At 47.1% G+C, this 19,420-nt stretch overlaps 1 protein-coding gene and 1 pseudogene across 7 annotated transcripts in view; one reads left to right on the top strand and one right to left on the bottom strand.

The window, feature by feature from the left end:
* Positions 1-19,420, top strand: part of Usp49 (ubiquitin specific peptidase 49) — a 60,289-nt gene that overhangs the window by 30,284 nt on the left and 10,585 nt on the right. For 6 of the 7 annotated variants that reach the window (XR_015628605.1, XR_015628604.1, XR_015628606.1 and 3 more), the window contains 2 exon segments: positions 15,316-16,690; positions 17,834-18,038. Coding sequence is in view for 4 of the 7 variants with exons in the window: in XM_087565773.1 (XP_087421899.1) it covers positions 15,344-16,690; positions 17,834-18,038 (1,552 nt within the window). In the remaining 3 variants the exon portion in view is untranslated. 7 annotated transcript variants of the gene reach the window in all.
* Positions 3,571-3,877, bottom strand: LOC134480551 (cAMP-dependent protein kinase inhibitor gamma-like; annotated as a pseudogene).

Here is a 19,420-nt window from a genome sequence, read left to right as displayed (position 1 = left end):
CAAGACCAGTGGGCCAGTAGAAGAAACTCACAAACCAAAGCTTGACAGATGTAAACAGCCTAGGTAAGATATAGAAGAAACAAGAGGGGAGGTTTTTATTACATTGTGGGTAAAACGTGGTTTTATAAGATATATCATGTGAGGACATTAACTATAAATCTCGTGTATGAAAAGACACTTGAAACAAAAGACAGAAAAAAGTTGTGGTAATACCTCTGTCTGGCAAGTGTTCGTGTACAGAATGTATAGGAATGCTAATCAATTAATGAGAAAAGGACAAGCCAGTTGAAAACAGCTGCTGATCACTTGGACTGCGTATTGTCCATCTGATTCTGCTAACATCAAGTGTCCAGTAGCTACAGAGCCGTTCCCTTCTCAGGTCTGCAGGTGTCGTGTGGGGATGGCAGGCAGGTGCAGTGGTGAGGACATGCTTTTGTCAGTTTCCAGAAGAGCAGAGAGAGTGCTTGTGTTAACATCACGTTCTGACAGTTAATCATCACATTTCTTTTTAAGCTTTTTATTAATTTATTAATTCCTTTATGCATATGGGTGTTTTGCCTGCATGTATGTCTGTGTACCATGTATGTCTGGCACTTGAGGAAGCCAGAAGAAGGCCTGAAATCCCTCCCCTGGACTGGAATTACAGGCATTTGTTAGCCATCCACCATGGGGGTCCTGGGTATCAAACCTGGGTCCTCTGGAAGAACAGCAAGTACTCTTAGCCACTGAGACGTCTTCCCTAATCATGTTTTAGTTGTATTGATATTACTATTTCTTTAATTTTTGAAATTATAAATGCATGGCTTCTTATTGTTACATAAATGCATATGTATGTTTATGTTGTATGTACATATGCCTGTGTGAATATATTTTTTCTAAATGTATAAGTACAACATGCTCAGTATAATATTACTTGTATATCTGTTTCCAGGATTGACCATTTGGAATTGAATAATCAGTTGGCATGCTCTTCCTTAAGGAAGACTATTTCTCCTGCTCTCAGAGTTCCTTAGCTGTCTGTAGTTCTAGGTGTAGAGTTGAGAACTCCTGCCTCCCACACACACAGGTTCAAGTGCCTGCTGTGTTGTTCTGGTAGACTTCTGACATTTGCAGGAGACACAACAAACTCCCTATTCCTCTGGCTGTTTCAACTTTTCTGTCCTCAATTATATTTTCTTAATAACCAGGGTTTTTCAGTTTGATTTGTTTTTATTTTTATTTGAGGTAGGATCTTCCTACATAGCCCTGAGCTCATATTGTAGACCAGGCTGGGTTTGAACTCACAAAGATCCACTTGCCTCTGCCTCCTAAGTTCTGGGACCCACCACACCAAGTTCTTTTTTTTTTTTTTTTTTTAACTTGAGTATTTCTTATATACATTTCGAGTGTTATTCCCTTTCCCGGTATCCGGGCAAACATCCCCCTCCCCCCTCCCCTTCCTTATGGGTGTTCCCCTCCCCCCCCACACCAAGTTCTTAAAAGCCAGTTTTGAAGTCTGCTGTGCACCAGCAATGTAACTATGGAGAAAGTTCTTTACTCTTTCTATGTATGTCTAAAATGGAGTTAAAGACCCAGCAGGATGGCTCAGCAGCTTAAGGCAGCAGCTACCACCAAGCCTGTCTCCGCCTCTGGAACCCAAACGACAGAGCGTTCCTACAGTTGCCTCTGACTTCCACACATGCGCTGAGGCACATGCTTGCCCCACCCCAAACATAAATATAAAATGTAATAAATAGGTCAAATAAAAGTGGATGTAGTTAGTACCTCACTAGCTTGTCATGGGAAATAAATGATGTTTATCTTCAGTTCTAGGACAGTTCAGGATGTGGTATTTGATAATTGGTATTATAATATGGAAAAGCATCTGCCCCTGACCAAATCTGTCTGTTCTACACGAAGAGAGCTGCCTAGTCTGAAAATCTTGCTAGCTCCAAGCCTCTGACTGAGAGCCCTCCCAGGTGGCGTTATCCTGATTTGGTCATCACCAGGGACCTAACACTGCAAGCTCAGAACCCGAGGTCTGTAAGAACGTGATGTGATGAGCAGTGTTCTTGGGAGCAGACCTACATGTTTGGACTCACCAGGGTGAAGACTCATTTGCAGTGAGGAATAGGACTGTTCATCAGACTGATCCTTGAGTGTGGTGGTTACTGCATTCCTTCTGTCCCTGAAGGCCAGTGCCATGGAAGATCGATTCTGGTTCTCTGCACAGCAGTAAGTGCAGAGAGCCCTGCTAGGAAGGTAGTTTTAGTGACCGCTTGCATCCGGCCCTTTGTGCTCTCAGCAGGTGCCTCTGTTGTATTTATGAGGTGGGAGACCTACTGAGCCTCAGCCTTGTAGGAAACACACTGACCAGTCAGTGCAGAGACTCTCTAGACCCTAGACTGTGGTCAGGCTTAGGTCATAGTTCTTGACAGTCAAATTTTCTTTGATCAGTCTGAGGGTTCTCAGAATTCTGAAGTCACTTAGATGTCTGACATCTGGTTAATACTAGGTCTTAGTGTTTTGGCATTTTTAAAAATGAATCACGGTGTGTTTAAACTATAACTTTCTTCATTCTTAGGTGTTTAAGCTTTATAAAAGTACCTTTATTCATCTGATGTAATTGTTGGTCGTCTCTGAAGCTCACTGCCCCCATCTGCTAACCTAGGCCTGGTCCTGGAAGCCTCTAGACTCTGTACAATCTAATCCAGGCCTAGAATGTTTTCAGCCTCTGAGATGTGCTGCTGAGTAAGCTCACCCTTTCCTGTTACTTCTGAATTCTTCTGGCTGCTTCAACTCGCTGTTCCGGCTCTAACTCCTCTCCATACTCACTGATTCAATAACTCTGGCAATCCAGTCTAATCTGGCTCCTTCTCACTCTTTGACTCGTTCTAGCTTCACCTGTGTCTAGCTTGTTCTCTCCCTGCAGCCTATCTCTGTACAGCTGCGTTAAACTGCGTCCTCTACACTGCGCTCTTAAGTAGCTAACCTTTCCTCTGTTCTGAGTTGGGCAGATTCTGTTCTGTCAAGTCATTCTCTGATTCGTCACTTTGACATCACTATTTTTTTTTTCACAAATCACCATCATTTATTTCCTAGGCCTAAGAATCAGTCTCTTAGTACAAAGGGCAAATAGTTTTGGGTCAATCCTTTCCCAAAACTGGATCTGTAAGGGAACTTAGAGCTGCATAGATCATCAGAACTGAGCTTAAAATGTCTTTAAAAAAAAACAACAAAAACCCAAAAAAACCCCAGAAAAAAGTGATTGTCCATTCTCCTCTCTCTCTGAAAAAGTTATGTTTTTAAAAAATGTAAAAGAGGCTTTTAAAAAGGGCTAGGAAGAGCTTCTCAACAGACGGCTGGCTGGAGGGAGCTGGCTGGAGGGGTAAGTGGTGGCGGGACGTCCCTGTCCAGGTGGCAGCTGCTCATCTAGGGGCAGGGCCTGGCTCCAGCCCCGCCCAGCTGAGTAAATAGCACCTTTGAAGTGCACCTGGGCACCCTGGGCACCTGGGGAGGTGGGGAAGAGGAACCTGTGGTGTGAGTGGAGGACTTTACTGGAGCAGGGGCCGTGGAGGACTCATGAGGCTCTCAGTCAGCCTGGCTGGCCAGGGCTCCAGTGCAGGAGGGACAGCAGGTGTCTCTCAGCCTGTGAGGACCACAGGCAGACTCAGGACGAGGCGTTCGGTCACTGCTCTCCAGCTGGCTGCTGGCTTCCTTGCCTGGGGTACTTCCCTCTGCCTGTCCTTCTGCCCCCTCAAGTGCGAGCTCGCCCAGGTCTCCAGAGCTTCTACACTCTCACAGCCTCCCAGTCACCCTGGATGTCAGGGACTGCATTCCAAAGGCCTGTCCGGTCACAGGAGGTGAAGTCCGAGTAGGAGGACTCGACTTCCATCATGCCTGTGGCATCGCTCCTCAGGCTTAGTTTAATTTCATTTTCCTGCTTGCATCGCTTCAGATCTTTCACTCTTGATTACCCAGCGTAGAAAGTCTGCCGCCTCATCGCCTGGTGGAGCCTGGGCCACTGGCGAGCGCCTCCCCAGGGTGGCCTGGCACCCAAATCCCGCTGCCGGAGCAGTTAGACATCACTTTTAAACATGTGCTTCCTTCCACAAACTTTACCTTCATTGTTTGGGATTAAAGGTGTGTACTAAGGCCTGAGCCACACCACATCTAGAAACAGGTTGTTTCAGTAAACAACACAATTTCAGGGTCACAATGTGATCAGATATTCTGCACAAACCTTAAGCTGGTATTCTGGAAGTACTCTACGTCATTGCTGTGTGTAAACACAAAGTGCCCATGCTTTGTGTGTGCATGTGGGAGTACACACTAATGTTCCAAATTTCTGCTCGTGTACCAAGCAGGCCTCAAGCTCATAGAGATCACTGCCTTAGCCCCCCAAGCACTGGGATTAAAGGTATGGACCACCATGCCTGACTCCTTAAATCTTGAATATGATCAATGATATTATGATGGTTAATCTCGGTTGTTACCTGGGACGGAAGCCTCTGGACAGACCTGTGCAGGGTTATCCTGATAAGGTTTCTGGGCTGGGCTTCTGGACTATAGAAGGGGAGAGTAGAGAGTGAGGTAATAGAAGCATGAGTCGCTGTCTTCCTGTGTGACCATCTGCTTCCAGCTCCTACAGCCCTGACTTCCCTGCTGCTGGGGTCAGTGTCCTTGAACTGTAAGCCAAAGCAAAACAACACAATCCTTAGTCAGTCGGGGTGCTTTTGTCAGAAGTGTTTATCACAGCCACACAAAAGTACCCAATCCTACCACACACTTAATTGGTCCCCACTCTACCTTTGCAAACAAGCCCAGATCAGGCCTGTGTCAATCCTTGGTTAGCTCCTTCTGGTTAGCTCCGCTGGATATGAAATGATAGCTACTGTTTTCTTCTGCCAGCATTAGATAGAACGGCTCTAATCTGTAGTCCTCCAAAGTAACTTAGTTCTTATTAGCTGTGCTTAAATTCTACAAGATACATAGACTGAAGGATATCTCTGTTGGTGCAGTTTGTTGGTTCAAACAAGCTATTTGTCTGGGTGTGAGCTGTTAGCAACCATTAACTTAAAGATAATAAGCAGCCCTGGGAGTAGAGCTACTGGTGGCATGCTGGTTAGATGTGCAGGGGCCTGGGTTTGAATCACAGTACTGTGCGTGGACAGATAAGGACGGTGAGAACAAGACCGGTGACTAAGGGCTGTGTAGGGAAGTGTCCACCACGCAGCCTGCTGATCTGATTAGTTCCTAGCACCACACATCATGCATGCACAGATTAATAATAGCTAAAATAAGCAAAATAACAATAAATTCATAACAGGTGTGGTGGCATACACCTTTAATCCCAGTCCTTGGGAGGCAGAGGCAGGCAGATCTCTCTGAGTTTCGGGCTAACCTGGTCTATGAAGTGAGTCCAGGACAGCCAGGGCTCCCCTGTCTCAAAAAACCAAAAATAAAAAAAATACATTTATAGGGACAACAGATTTGGATAACATGTGTTTCATGCATGAAAATTTACCTTTAGGATAACTACTGATTTTCATAGCTATCCCGTTTTGTATTTAGCTAGGCGTAGTAGTGCATACCTGTAGTCCACAGGCTCAGAAGGCTGAGATGAGGATCCTTGGAGCCGGACGTGTGAGGGCTAGACCAGGCAGTTCTGTGTTAACAAATAGTAGGATGGAGTCACCGTGAAGTAACTACCTTGTCTTTTGCTGTAAACATGCCTCATTGACGTTTGTAATCAGGCTATACAGGTGACATCAGACATGTGAGGGAAGTGAAGTCAGCAAGGCTCACGTTTTACATTCTCATGTCTTACTGTTCAGGACCCACAGAGCCAATGCGGCACTAGCCTCATCCTTCCTTTTTCTGCGGGGTCTCAGGCTGTAACTCGTCCTTCCACCTCTTCTTTCTGCCTGCATTTGCTCATGCAGTATCCTGTCCCCCACGCTGCTTTCTGACTTCTGCTGTGGTGAGTGAACCTGCACTCAGTTATTCGCAGCTGCTTGGCATGGTCGCTTTCCCTACTGAAATCATGTTTGCTCTGTGTAGTCTCTGACGTCTTAGCAGGGACTGGCTAGCAGGCAGAAAGCTGCTTTGTTGTTTGAGGGTTTTGGTTTGCTTGGTTTGGGGTTTTTTGGTTTTTTTGTTTGTTTCTTTTGCTTGTTTTTGGAAACGGGAGCAGCAGTGCTGAGGCTCATGGACGTGAACTACAAGAACACTGCCTGAGTGTGTTGTCCTTTGTGTGAGAGCCAGGCCAGTCTTCACCTCTTGGGCCTGCTCACTGGGCTTGCGCTCTGTCCTACACAAGGATGAGAGTTCATGCACAGTTCATGTCTTTGACACCCGTCTATGCCTCATTGAAAGAAGACCCTTTATATTCCAGCCACACAGCACAGTCTGCAGGGAGTCAGTGGCATCCCTGGCTGAAGGTCGAGCTGAGGCTACCTCGGCTCCTGTAATTCAACTGCACTGTTCGCTTTTAGCATCTTAATTGGACCCTTACTACCTAACTCAGTGTTGCTATTAAATAACTTTGAAAGACTTTAGAAAAGTGGAAAGTATAGGATAAAACCTTTAAATTTATTTTGAAAAGATAACAGTTTTATGTTTCTAATTTAAACATATTCTCATGGGAGGAGAAGCCCTTGGTCCTGCTAAGGCTGGACCCCCCCCCCCAGTGTAAGGGAATGTCAGGGCGGGGAGGCAGGGAGGCGGGAAGGGGTGGGTGGGAGAACACCCTCATAGAAGGGGAGAAGGGATGAGATGAGGGTTATGAATGGGAAACCAGGAAAGGGGATAACATTTGAAATATAAATTTTTAAAAATCCAATTAAAAAACATATCCTCTAATTGCTTAAGGTCTCACTATGAATAACTTGTTAAATGAAGCTCTCTGGGTAAAATCATGACCTGTTTCTTGGTTCTCATAGGACTTTAGGCTCTGTAGAGGCACTAGGATAAAGCCTGTCTCAGACAAAGCCACCATTAGCCAAGTCTACCAGGGTCTTGGTTAGGTTCAGCGATTTAACTATAAGGGAGTATGTGAACAATTCCTTCACTGAGAGTAGAAAGTAGAATTTCTTAGGTACCACATCGTTTCTGTCATTAGACTGCCTGTCTTTTTTTTTTTTTTTTTCCTTTCTTTTTTCTTTTTTCTTTTTTTCGGAGCTGGGGACCGAACCCAGGGCCTTGCACTTGCTAGGCAAGCGCTCTACCACTGAGCTAAATCCCCAACCCCTAGACTGCCTGTCTTGATGCTTTGTTTCCTAGTGAAAGTGTGGCAAACTATATTGCTCTAGATTTAACATTGGTCACTGGGCTAGTGCCTAAATGTTGGTGTGCACGAGTGTGGGTTGTCAGCCTGTCTGTCTTAGTTAAGATTCCTATTGCTGCCACAAAACACCATGAACATAATTTAAGTTGGGGAGGAAGGGGTTTAGTTTACGTATATTTCCAAACCAATGTTAATTATTGAAGGATGTCAGGACAGGAATTTAAACAGGGCAGGCTCCTGGAAGCAGGAGCTGATACAGAGGCCTCTCGGAGGAGTGCTGCTTACTGGCTTGCTTCCCATGGTTTGCTCAGCCTGCCTTGTAGAACCCAGGACCATGGCATCACCCGCCATTGGGCTGCCCAACCATGCTTGCCCCCATTGATCACTAATGAAGAAACTTACAGCTGGATCTCATGGAGGCATTTCCTCAACTGAGGCTCCTTCCTCTCTGATGACGTTTGTATCGAATTGCACACAAACCCAGCCAGTACAGTGTGTATACTGAGCCAGAGGCCTTGGATCCCTGCAGCTGGAGTTGCAGGCAGTTGTGAGCCATCTGACATGGACGCTGGGAACTGAACTTAGGTCCTCTGTAGGAGCAGCTCTTAGCTGTCTCCTTCCCCTTGTGCCTGAGTTAAGACCTTTGAAATACCAAATCTCAATGCTGCCTCCTCCTTTTGAAAATTAACAGTTTTTCTCCCTCAGAAGGTATAGACTTCTCTCCATCCCTACTCACATACACACAGGACAACACAGTGTGCCTGGTTCCTCTTCATTGTCTGGGTGGCCTTAGGCAGGAGGGCACTTGTGACCAATAATAAATATTCTTCTCCTTTGCTTTTTTCACATACTGTTTGGTTTGTTTGGATTTTTTTAAAAGATTTATTATTTATGTTATGTAGATGAGTACACTGTAGTTGTCTTCAGACACACCAGAAGAGGGCATCAGATCCCATTACAGATGGTTGTGAGCCACCATGTGGTTGCTGGGAATTGAACTCAGGACCTCAGGAAGAGCAGTCAGTGCTCTTAACCGCTGAGCCATCTCTCCAGCCCTTGCTGGTTTTTTGAGACAGGGTTTCTGTGTGTATCCCTGGCTGGCCTTGAACTCACCAAGATCTGCCTGCCTTTGCCTCTGAGTGCTTGGACTAAAGGCATGTGTCACCACATCCAGCCATGTCCTGTGTTTTTAATTATACACAAAGCCACCTCCTCTCTGCATTTTTAAAAACGAGTAGTGGATTCCATATGTGGCTGATTTATAAAATCTTATTGTTGCTTTTGTTTAGCTTTCTGGCTGGTCTTAGGTAGCCAGGCTGGCCTAACTCACTTTGCAGCCAAGGATGGCCTTGCCTCCCTGACTCTGCAGCTTCTACCTCCCAAGTGCTGGGATAGAACACAGGGCTTCATCCACGGAAGGTGAGCGCTGTGCCACCTGACCTACATCTGCAGCCCTGACCTACATCTGCAGCCCTGGCTTATTCCCTAGTAAAGTACCTAAGGGTCTGTCACCTTCTCCTTTACTGTGCTTTAACAGTCCTGCTTACTTGCCTGCCTCTCTTTGGACATTTGTCGTTACTCTTGAAATCAAGTGCTTAAGGCCTTTGACTGATTCACACAGAATCCAATGGGTCTCTGTCCTGGCAGATCCACTTTGGCATGCTGAGAGTAGCCCATGTGCACAGGACTCAGGGTCCCCATGTCTCAGAGCCGCCCCTGAAATAACACACACTGGCATCCATTCCAGGATCACTTGGAAAACTCTAGACAGATAGAAGGCATGGCTTTTGTTCACAGAAATTGCCCCTTCTTTTCTCTGCCAGCAGTTCTTAACGTATAGCTGTGTCTTCTGTACAAATGGCCATGTGTGGAAAGACATCTTCAGCCATGTGGGGACACTAGGAAGGACACTTCCAGTCCCACTGCTTGGGCTGCACCAGGAAAACAGTTTAAGCTTTGAGCTTGAGTGAATTTTGTCTACGACCGTACATTTGGGCCAAGAGAGTAACCCATGCCTGCAATCTCACTACGTGGGGGAGATAGGAGGATCACAGTTCAAGGCCAGACTGGGTTCAGGAGACCCCATCTCAAAACAAAATACTCTTTGGTTAGCCGACTGCTGGCATGGCAGTGCTGACACACTCCAGTCTCTATTGCAGACACTCAGTGGGCCCAATGAGGCTTCCTAAAGATGTCCGTTAGACTTACTATTTTATGTGTATAGGTGATTTGCTTGCATGTATGCCAGAAAAGGGTCACCAGGAGCTGGAGTTACATAGACTGTTATGGACTACTACGCAGATGCTGGGAATCGAACCTGCATATTCTAGAACAACTAGCGCTCATAACCACTGAATCAAATTCCTAGCCCCTCCACCTTATTTTCTGAGACAGGCTTTCTCACTGACGAGCTCACTGACTCAGTTTCAGCAGTTGGCTACTGACAGCTGGAGCCACCAACATGCATCACAATGCTTAGCTTTTACATGGGTGTTGGGGATCTGAACTCAGGTCCTCTTGCTTATGTGACAAGCACATTACTGACTGAGCCATCTGCCTATACCCTCAAGGGACTAGTGACATGACTTGACAGGAAAATACAGTTGCCACCAAGCCTGATCCTCTCAGTTAGATATGAGGGACCCGCATGATGAAAAGAGAAAACTGCTCTTACACATTGTCCTCTGACCACCACACACTCAGGCACACACAGACTCCCATAAGCTGAGTAAATAAATATAATTTTTAAATTACGTCCTTGGAGTTAGAAAGATGGCTTAGAAGGTAAGATTTGGGGAAACGTGTCTGTGGGTAGAGCACTTACCCTGTACACATAGGAACCTGAGTTTGAACCCCCAGAACCCATGTAAAGGCAGGTGTGATAGCACATAGCTCTACTGTTAGATTTCTGAGGTGAGGTGGGAAGCCTAGAAGTTGTGGGCCAGCTGGTACAGAGTGGTGGACAACAGAGATTCTATCTCAAACAAAGTTGAAGGCGAGGGCTGGCACCAACGCTGTTTGTTGATCTCCATGGGCATGCATATGTTAATCTCATACATGAACATGCACACATATAAATAGGCACATATCATACACATGCCATACAGTTCCAACCACATGCCCCCCGAAAGTCCCACAACCTTGGGCCAGATAAAGGTTTTGCCATGCAAACTTGACCACCAGAGTCCTGTCCCCAGATCCCATAGTAGAAGAGGAGAAACCAATTTCCAAAAGTCCCTTGACCTCCAGACATGACCCAGCAAACTAAACTACTAAACATGAAGCTTACAAATGTAATTCTTATATACAACCTGGTTTCCAGCTCTCAGCTGCCGTCTCCCTACACAGAGATGGGGGTTATTTCTCTTGAGGTTCTAGGAATTGAACAGGGGCCTTAACCATGCTGGACAGGCACTCTATCATTGACCAATGAGACAGGGTCACACTAAGTTGCTGTCCTAGTTGCTTTCCTACTACTGTGACAGAGCACCATGACCAGGCAACTCAGAGAAGAGAGTTTATTGGGGCTGGCTCACAGTTCTAGAGACGTAGTCCATAGCCATCATGGTGAGGAAGCGTGACAGCAGGCAGGCACAGCATGGGAGCAGTAACTAGAACTTACATCTCAGCCTCAGCCACAAGGCTAGGGGGTCAGGGTTGGGGTAGAAAGAGAGAAAACACAACTAGGAATGTCATGGGGTTTTTCAAACTTCTCAGGTCAGAGCACCAAAGGATACTTTTTTTTTTTCTTTTTTTCGGAGCTGGGGACCGAACCCAGGGCCTTCTGCTTGCTAGACAAGCGCTCTACCACTGAGCTAAATCCCCAACCCCCAAAGGATACTTTTTTTTTAAAGATTTATTTATTCATTTATTATATATAAGTACACTGTAGCTGTCTTCAGATACACCAGAAGAGGGCATCGGATCTCTTTACAGATGGTTGTGAGCCACCATGTGGTTGCTGGGATTTGAACTCAGGACCTCTGGAAGAGCAGTCGGGTGCTCTTAACCGCTGAGCCATCTCTCCAGCCCCAAAGGGTACTTTTAATTAGGACTTCTGGATCTCTCTCAGGTAGCTCAGCCTCTCCAGTGCTGTGCTCTGACGATGAGTATCCCTAGCTTGCTCTCTGACCATTCCTTGTTCATGGAGAGTGGGAATAAAGGCAAAGAGAAGCCAGCAGCCTCCACCCCTCCCCTCCCCAACACACACATACTGCCCTTTAGCCAAGGGTTTCTGACTTTAGCAATATCCACTCTTCTCAGTGTTGGCCTACTTTTAGGTTTTTGTTTTAGCCATAAATATAAAAGTTCAGAAGGCTGGGTTCATTGTAATTACAGTCTTGCATTGCCTGTCTGCCTGCCTGCCTTTGCCTTTTCTCCTGCCCACCTGCCTGCCTGCCTGGGTCTTTCTTTGTTCTGTCAACAAAGGTTGGCCTATAACTCACTATGTAGCCCAGGTTGGCCTTCAGTTTGCTGTGATCCTCTTGCCTTAGCCTCCTTGGTGCTGGGGTTAGAGGTGTGAGCTACCATGTCCAGGTAAAACCTTTTACTTTATTTTTTGTGGGATGGTTTGTTGTTGTTTTAGTGGTTTTGGGTTTTTGTTTGTTTGTTTTGTTTTGTCTAGAAAAAAAATCTCTCTATGCAGCCTTCGCTATCCTATGCAGATCAAGCTGGCCTCAAAAAGACCAGAGATCTATCTGAATACTGGGATCAAAAGTATACACCACCATACCCACCTTAAACACCTTCTTAGATAATAAATTATATTTTCTCTTATACCTTAAGAATAAAATATTGGGCTGGAGAGATGGCTCAGCAGTCAGGAGCATTGACTACTCTTCCAGAGATCCTGAGTTCAATTCCCAGTACCCACATGGGGTGGCTCACAACTGTAATGGGATCTGATGCCCTCCTCTGGTGTGTCTGAGGATAGCTACAGTGTACTCACTCACATAAAACAAACAAATCTTTTTTAAAAAGCCATTCAGTCCTGCAATACCATTAGACATCTTTCAAGTGCTTGGTAATCATGTGACTAGTTACTACAGTAACCAGATTCTCTGTTGGAAAGCAAGGGAGAGCATTCTGTCATTTTAGGCAGTGTTGGTCTGAGTGGAAGAATTTGGAGAACTGCCAGTTATGGCGGAGCACAGCTTTAATCTCAGCACTCAGACAGAAGGCAGAGGCGGATCACTGTGAGTTTGAGGCCAACCTGCTCTACATGAAAACTCCAGGCCAACCAGGGCTACAAAATGAGACCCTGTCTTTGGAGAAGTGGGAAAGGATTTGGAAAGTAGACTTCTTTATTTGGTTTCTGAGTTCTTCATCCTTAATTTGTTGGATAAATGCAGCATTTATAGGGTTCTATGTACAAGACCCATCTCTGGGGTTTGTTTAAAATGGATATGTGGGCCCTTTTCAGATTCTTGTCCCTCATGTATATAGTTCCAAGGAGGTAGGTGGGAGCTAAAGAAGTTTGATCCTGGGGGCAGGGGGCAGAAAATACAGTTTGTAAAACAGAAACTTAGTAGTTTCTGGTTTTAGTCCGTTCTCCCTTCATTTCTTCATGGCTAATTTTGTGTCCCCTGTGCTTGATCTGAGTACATCCTAGGGACCCGCTCACGGTGCCACTGTGCTGAGGGACATTTACCTTTTGTCTTTTCAGTTCTCATTTTTGTGTGTTGTGATTTGGCTATGCCCTAAGTAAGCAAAAATCCATTTTTCAGTTCTGTTTCAAACTGGGAGAGTAATGTTCCCCCTAGTGTTGAAGATGCACATGCTCTGGTAGAGCCATTGCCCCAGCCCCTGGGAGAGTCTTCCTGATGATGATGTCTGACCCAGAGTTGACGCTCAGGTTTGGGCCATGTGAGGGAGTAAAACGAAATTAAACACAGGAACTCCTCTCTAAAGGAGATTCTATCTAGTCAGCATGAATAGCCCCATCTAGAGAAATGACTTAGAGGGAAGGAACACAGCAGCAAATCAGTAGCAAACTATGAGCATGAGAACAATGAGTAGACAAACAATACAGCTGAAGCTAGGTCCTGGGAGGACTTACCTGATGGAAAGTTCAGATTCCTTCCTTCCTGTGACCGGAGAGTTTTTCTTTTTTCTCTCTTTTTTTTCTTTTCATTTCTTTTCTTTCTTCCTTCCTTCCTTCCTTTCTTTCTTTCTCTCTTTCTTTCTTTCTTTCTTTCTTTTTAGAGTGGTTTTTTTCCTCCCATTAATGAGGACATTAAGGTAAAGCCAATATTTTAAAAAAGTTCAGACTACGCGATTCAATCATTTTTATGTGTATGAGGCTGGGGTATGCATGTTCCCTCATCAGACCTACTGAGATCTGGGGACTGGGCTCAGGTCATCACCTTAGCTACAGACCTCTAATATGGATCTGTTGCTCTCGGGAATGGAAAGTGAGAAGAATTAGAGAGGAAAGCACATTCATCACCACTACGGGTGGAGACACAGCGCAGCAGTTGCGTGCTCCCTGCTTTTCAGAGGACTGGCTGGGTCTGGTTCCCAGCAGCCTCGTCAGGGCTCCCAACAGCCACGTCAGGACTCCCAGCTGCCTGGAACTCCAGCACGGGGGACTCTGACTTCTTCCAGCCTCCGTGGTCACATGTGTGCATGAGGACAAACCTTCAGACAGACAGCACACAAAAATAACCATGTGTGGCAGCTCATGCCTTTAGTCCCAGCACTCAAGAGGCAGAGACAGGTAGATCTCTGTGACTCTGAGGGCAGCCTGGACATCCAGAGGATGACCTGTATCAAGATTAATTAATTAGTTAATTGATTAAATTTAAAGAACTGTCTTTAGAATATTTTTAATCCTGGGGAAACTTGAATTTCCAAATAATATAATATTTTAAAAATATTTGCTGGGCTTAATTCCCTTGGAGAAGTTGCCTACTGTATTTCTTTTGTGAATTTTAAAAAGCAACATTAGAAGCTAGATGTGGTGGTACACCCCTGTAATCCCATACATTCTGGGGAGGCAAAGTAGGTAGATCTCTGTGAGTTCAAGGCCAACCATGTCTACATGTGTGCTCCAAACCAGCCAGGGGATCATAGTGAGGCTCCAAACCGACCAAAACCCAGGGCAGGGGGCAGCGTTAGAGCGCAGGAATCCTAGCATTTTGTTCATTGAGGCAGGAGGATCATCACCAAGTTGAGGTCAGCCTGGGCTACAGAGTGAGTCAGTTGCAAACAGAAGGGTGGAAGAAGGGAAGCTTCTGTTTGCTTGTTTCTTGTGCCTGGGTAGTTGGCTTGAACACTGTCGTCCCAGAAGCCATACCACCTCTTGTCCTATCAGATCCATCTGTGAATTTGCTTTTCAGTAAACACATGAGTTTGCCACTCTTTCTGTAAAAAGTGCTCTCCAGAAATGCTAGCTTATCAAATGTTCCTTAAACTGAGGCTTGGCCTCTGCCTCCTTAGGTGTCGTTTGTCTTTCTTTTCCTATTTATTATTTATTTATTTATTTTTATTGGATATTTTTATTTACATTTCAAATGTTATTCCCTTTCCAGGTTTCCTGTCCATAAGCCCCCTATCCCATTCCCTCCCCTTCTTCTATAGGCGTGTTCCTCCTCCCTAACCACCCCACTGTCTGTCTTTCCCTTATTCTATACCTGTGCTTTGAAATACAATGAAATTGACCTAAGGTTTTATTTTGAGCCCCTTGTCTCTCTCTCCTTGTGGTATTTGAAATATCAGTTTCAACTTTGAAAGGGACAATCTTTTTTTAAAAAAAGATTTATTTTATATATATATGAGTACACTGTAGCTGTCTTCAGACACACCAGAAGAGGGCATCAGATCCCATTACAGATGGTTGCAAGCCACCATGTAGTCGCTGGAAACTGAACTCAGGACCTCTGGAAGAGCAGTCAGTGCTCTTAACCGCTGAGCCATCTTTCCAGCCCAAGGGACAGTCTTCTAATTAAAAACTAATACACAGGAATACCAGTTGCAACTCTTTTTTTCTATTTTCCTTAAATTCTGCTTCTTCTTTCTTTTTTCTTTTGGGGGCTCCGTGGTGCCAGATTAAGAAAGTGGCGACTGCGCTAAAACATGGATAGATGCAAACATGTAGGGCGGTTACGGCTCGCCCAGGATCACTCCATCCTGAACCCCCAGAAGTGGTGCTGTCTGGAGTGCGCCACCACCGAGTCTGCGTGGGCTTGCCTCAAGTGCTCCCACGTGGCTTGCGGCCGCTACATTGAAGACCATGCACTAAAACACTTTGAAGAGACCGGACACCCGCTGGCCATGGAGGTCCGGGATCTCTACGTGTTCTGCTACCTGTGCAAGGATTACGTGCTCAATGACAACCCCGAAGGGGACCTGAAGTTGCTGAGAAGCTCCCTCCTGGCTGTTCGAGGCCAGAAGCAGGACCTGCCCGCGAGGCGTGGGCGGACGCTGCGGTCCACAGCTGCAGGCGAGGACGTGGTCCCGCCGCAGCGTACTCCTCAGGGACAGCCGCAGATGCTCACGGCTCTGTGGTACCGGCGCCAGCGCTTGCTGGCCAAGACGCTGCGGCTCTGGTTTGAGAAGAGCTCCCGCGGCCGTGCGCAGCTGGAGCAGCGGCGGCAGGAGGAGGCGCTGGAGCGCAAGAAGGAGGCGGCGCGGCAGCGACGGCGCGAGGTCAAGAGGCGGCTGCTGGAGGAGCTGGCCAGCGCGCCGCCGCGGAAGAGTGCGCGCCTGCTCCTGCACGCTCCCGGGCCCGTGGCCGTGCGCCCTGCTACCCTCGCTACCTCCCGGCGCATGTCCGCTGCTGCCCTCAAGCCGCGCCGTCAGCTGGCGGTGGCCCCGGGTGTTACTGGGCTGCGCAACCTGGGTAACACCTGCTACATGAACTCCATCCTCCAGGTGCTCAGCCACCTCCAGAAGTTCCGGGAATGTTTCCTGAACCTCGACCCCTCCACCTCCGAGCACCTGTTTCCCCAAGCAACCAACGGGAAGGCTCAGATCCCTAGCAGGCCAGCCAGCAGCACTGCCGCGGGGTTCTCAGTAAGGAGTGACCGGGCCCAGGGGTTCGAACCTCAGGGCTTCTGCTGGAGCAGCGGAGCCTCCATCAGCAGGAGCCTGGAGCTCATTCAGAACAAGGAACCCAGCTCAAAGCACATTTCTCTCTGCCACGAACTGCACACCCTCTTCCGAGTCATGTGGTCTGGGAAGTGGGCGCTGGTATCACCCTTTGCCATGCTTCACTCCGTGTGGAGCCTCATTCCCGCCTTCCGAGGCTACGATCAGCAGGATGCGCAGGAATTTCTCTGCGAACTGCTGCACAAGGTACAGCAGGAGCTTGAGTCTGAGGGCTCCACACGCCGGATCCTCATCCCCTTCTCCCAGAGGAAGCTCACCAAGCAGGTCTTAAAGGTGGTGAACACTATATTTCATGGGCAGCTGCTCAGTCAGGTAGGTGTGTGCCCACCCGAAACAATGTGGGAAGCTTGGGTGGTAGTTTGGGCTTCCAGATTCCTGGGCTAATTAAGTAGCCAGTGTTTTCAGTGACTGCAATGTTTCAAGATGGTTGTTTATGCCTGACACTATACTGGTGACCATGTAGGTGAACGTGGGTATTCGCTCTGTCTGGGTCTTTTGTAAACTGGACAGTTTGCAGAGAAGTCTGTTTCCAAAGTCCTTTGAAAGAACCTTCCTTTGTACTTAGGAGTAATTAGGAGTATGCCAAAGACCCAAGCAAGTCTCCTTCCCACTGCCCACACCTCCCTCACCCCCAAATTATGTAGGATGACCTTAGAGTCTGCCCATCCTGCCTCCACCGGTCAGGTGGGATTACAGACTCCAGTCCCCACTGCCTCTCCATTTCAGGACCGATCGTTAGCCAGGTCAAGACTTGGGCAGAGATTCCCAGGCCTTATAGAAATATGTACAGAGAGCACTGTTGTGGATTGTTTCTAAAGAAAGGGTGGGCAAGTTAAGGAAGGTAAGGCCTCTACAGTGAGATGCAGAGGTTGTGTGCCTCAGTTACTAAAATTGTGGAAAGACTAATGAGTAGGCATGGAAGGGAAACTGAGGCCCCATTCTGCCTGTGAATGGCACCTAGGAATATTGCAGTGGGAGAGGAGCATGCATGTCATCATGCCAGCACTTGAAAGGCTGAGGCAGGAGATCAAAGGTCAAGATCATCTAGGCTCTGTAATGAGGTCCAGGCCAGGAGGAGAATCTATCTCGGAGGAAGGGAGAGGGAGGGAGGAAGGGAGGGAAGGGAAGCACCAAGGGAAAGGGAGTGATTTGAGGGCAAGCAAAGCAGACAGTGATCTGTCATTTCTTCCTCAGCCCAGTTCCTTCAGTGCCTCAGAGGTAGCTTACCATCGCTCCTGAGGCAGCGTTCACTGGGAGCAGGCAGAGGGTGTCTTGTGGGTCCTCAGTTGCAGCTACTTACAGCATGGTTGGAAACACCAGCCCACAGAGTATGCTCCAGTGCCTTTAAGTCTGAGTTCTTATTAAGCTTTTTGGGAGAAGCGGTTGGTAAATTTATATGTGTTCTATGTGGGAAGCATGGAAACTATAATCTGCAAACCAATCTTGTCATTCTAGGTCACATGTGTATCATGCAATTATAAATCCAATACCATTGAGCCCTTTTGGGATCTATCCCTGGAATTTCCTGAACGATACCACTGCGTAGAGAAGGGGTTTGTCCCTTTGAATCAGACAGAGTGCCTGCTCACTGAAATGCTAGCCAAGTTCACCGAGACAGAGGCCCTGGAGGGGAGAATCTACGCTTGTGACCAGTGTAACAGTGAGTGCTGCATGAGGAGGGCAGGGATTGCAAGTGGACCGTGCTTTACGGAGCTGCTTTTGACCCTCAGTCAACAGTAACACCTCCTGCACTAAGAGCTCTAACCCATCTTTTAAAGATCGACTTCTCACAGCCTCTGGAGTAGCTAATACAGAGATTACAGTACTAAAAACAGACCTGAGCCAATGAGATGGCTCAGTGGGTAAAGGTGTTTGGCACACGAGCCTAGTGACTTGAATTCAATCCTTAGAACCACAAAAAGGTGAATGGATATAGCTGCCTGCCACGGTAGCACACACACCATGCACACCTACGCACACCTATGCATTCCTTCACATACCCACACATACCACACATACCACACGTACCCACACATACCACACGTACCACACGTATACCCCACACATACCCACACATACCACACATACCCACGCATACCCACACATACCCACACATACCACACATAAGCACACCTGCATGCACACACTCCTTAGAGTACTAACAATGCCTCCTGCTGGGCGGTGGTGGTACATGCCTTTGATCCCAGCTCTTGGGGGGCAGAAGCAAGCAGGTCTCTGTGAGTTCAAAGCCAGTCTGGTCTACAGAGCAAGTTCCAAGACAGCCAGGGCTACACAGAGAAACCCTGTCTTAAAAAACCAAAACAAAAGAGAAAAGGTGCCTCCTTTGACTCCTGATGGCCTTAGTCATTGGGAAGTGTGTGAAAGTGGTCCCTGAAACAGGCTGGGGGACCCTAGTACTCAGCTTCATGATGCTTGGGGGCCCTAGGCTCACAAATGTAGTCTAATGGTTCCCGTTTCATCTAAATTCCCATTTGAGGGCTGTAGGATGAGAAAGTATGCTTTTGTCCTGAGTGCATAGATCTAAGTCTGTTAAGACTCATGCTGAGATGGGCTGATAGGGCTAAAGAGACTACTTCTCAGTCGGTAAAGGAACTGAGGTGGAGCCCCAACAGGGAAGAGGCCTGTGGTGCTGTCTTGAAGAAGGACATGCATGTGGGTCCTGATGCTTGCTGGTCACCAGCCTGGCCGACCTAGCAAACTATAGACCAGCAAGAGACCTTGTCTCAAATAACAAAACCAAATGTGGATGGCTCTGCACCCACGGTATTCTGCTAGCCTCCACAGGCAAGTGACCAGCACACAAGATCTGAGCTAGCAGGATGGCTCAGCAGATAAAGGCACTCCACCCAGCCTGACAACCCAAGTTTGATTCCCAGGACCTACATGGTCGACAGAACAGACTCACAGGCATGTGGTAAATGACAGCCTCCTAGGCATTTTCTTCTTCTTTTTCTCGGCACGCTCCTTCACAAAGAAGTGTCTCTGGGTCACTGGTTTAACTTACAGTGGGTCTCTTCTGTG

The sequence above is a fragment of the Rattus norvegicus genome, chromosome 9 (assembly GCF_021556685.1).
Source record: "Rattus norvegicus strain SHRSP/BbbUtx chromosome 9, alternate assembly SHRSP_T2T, whole genome shotgun sequence".
In the NCBI taxonomy this organism is placed as follows: Eukaryota; Metazoa; Chordata; class Mammalia; order Rodentia; family Muridae; genus Rattus; species Rattus norvegicus.
Note: the sequence above shows the minus strand (reverse complement) of the source record. Positions and strands in the feature narration are given on the sequence as shown.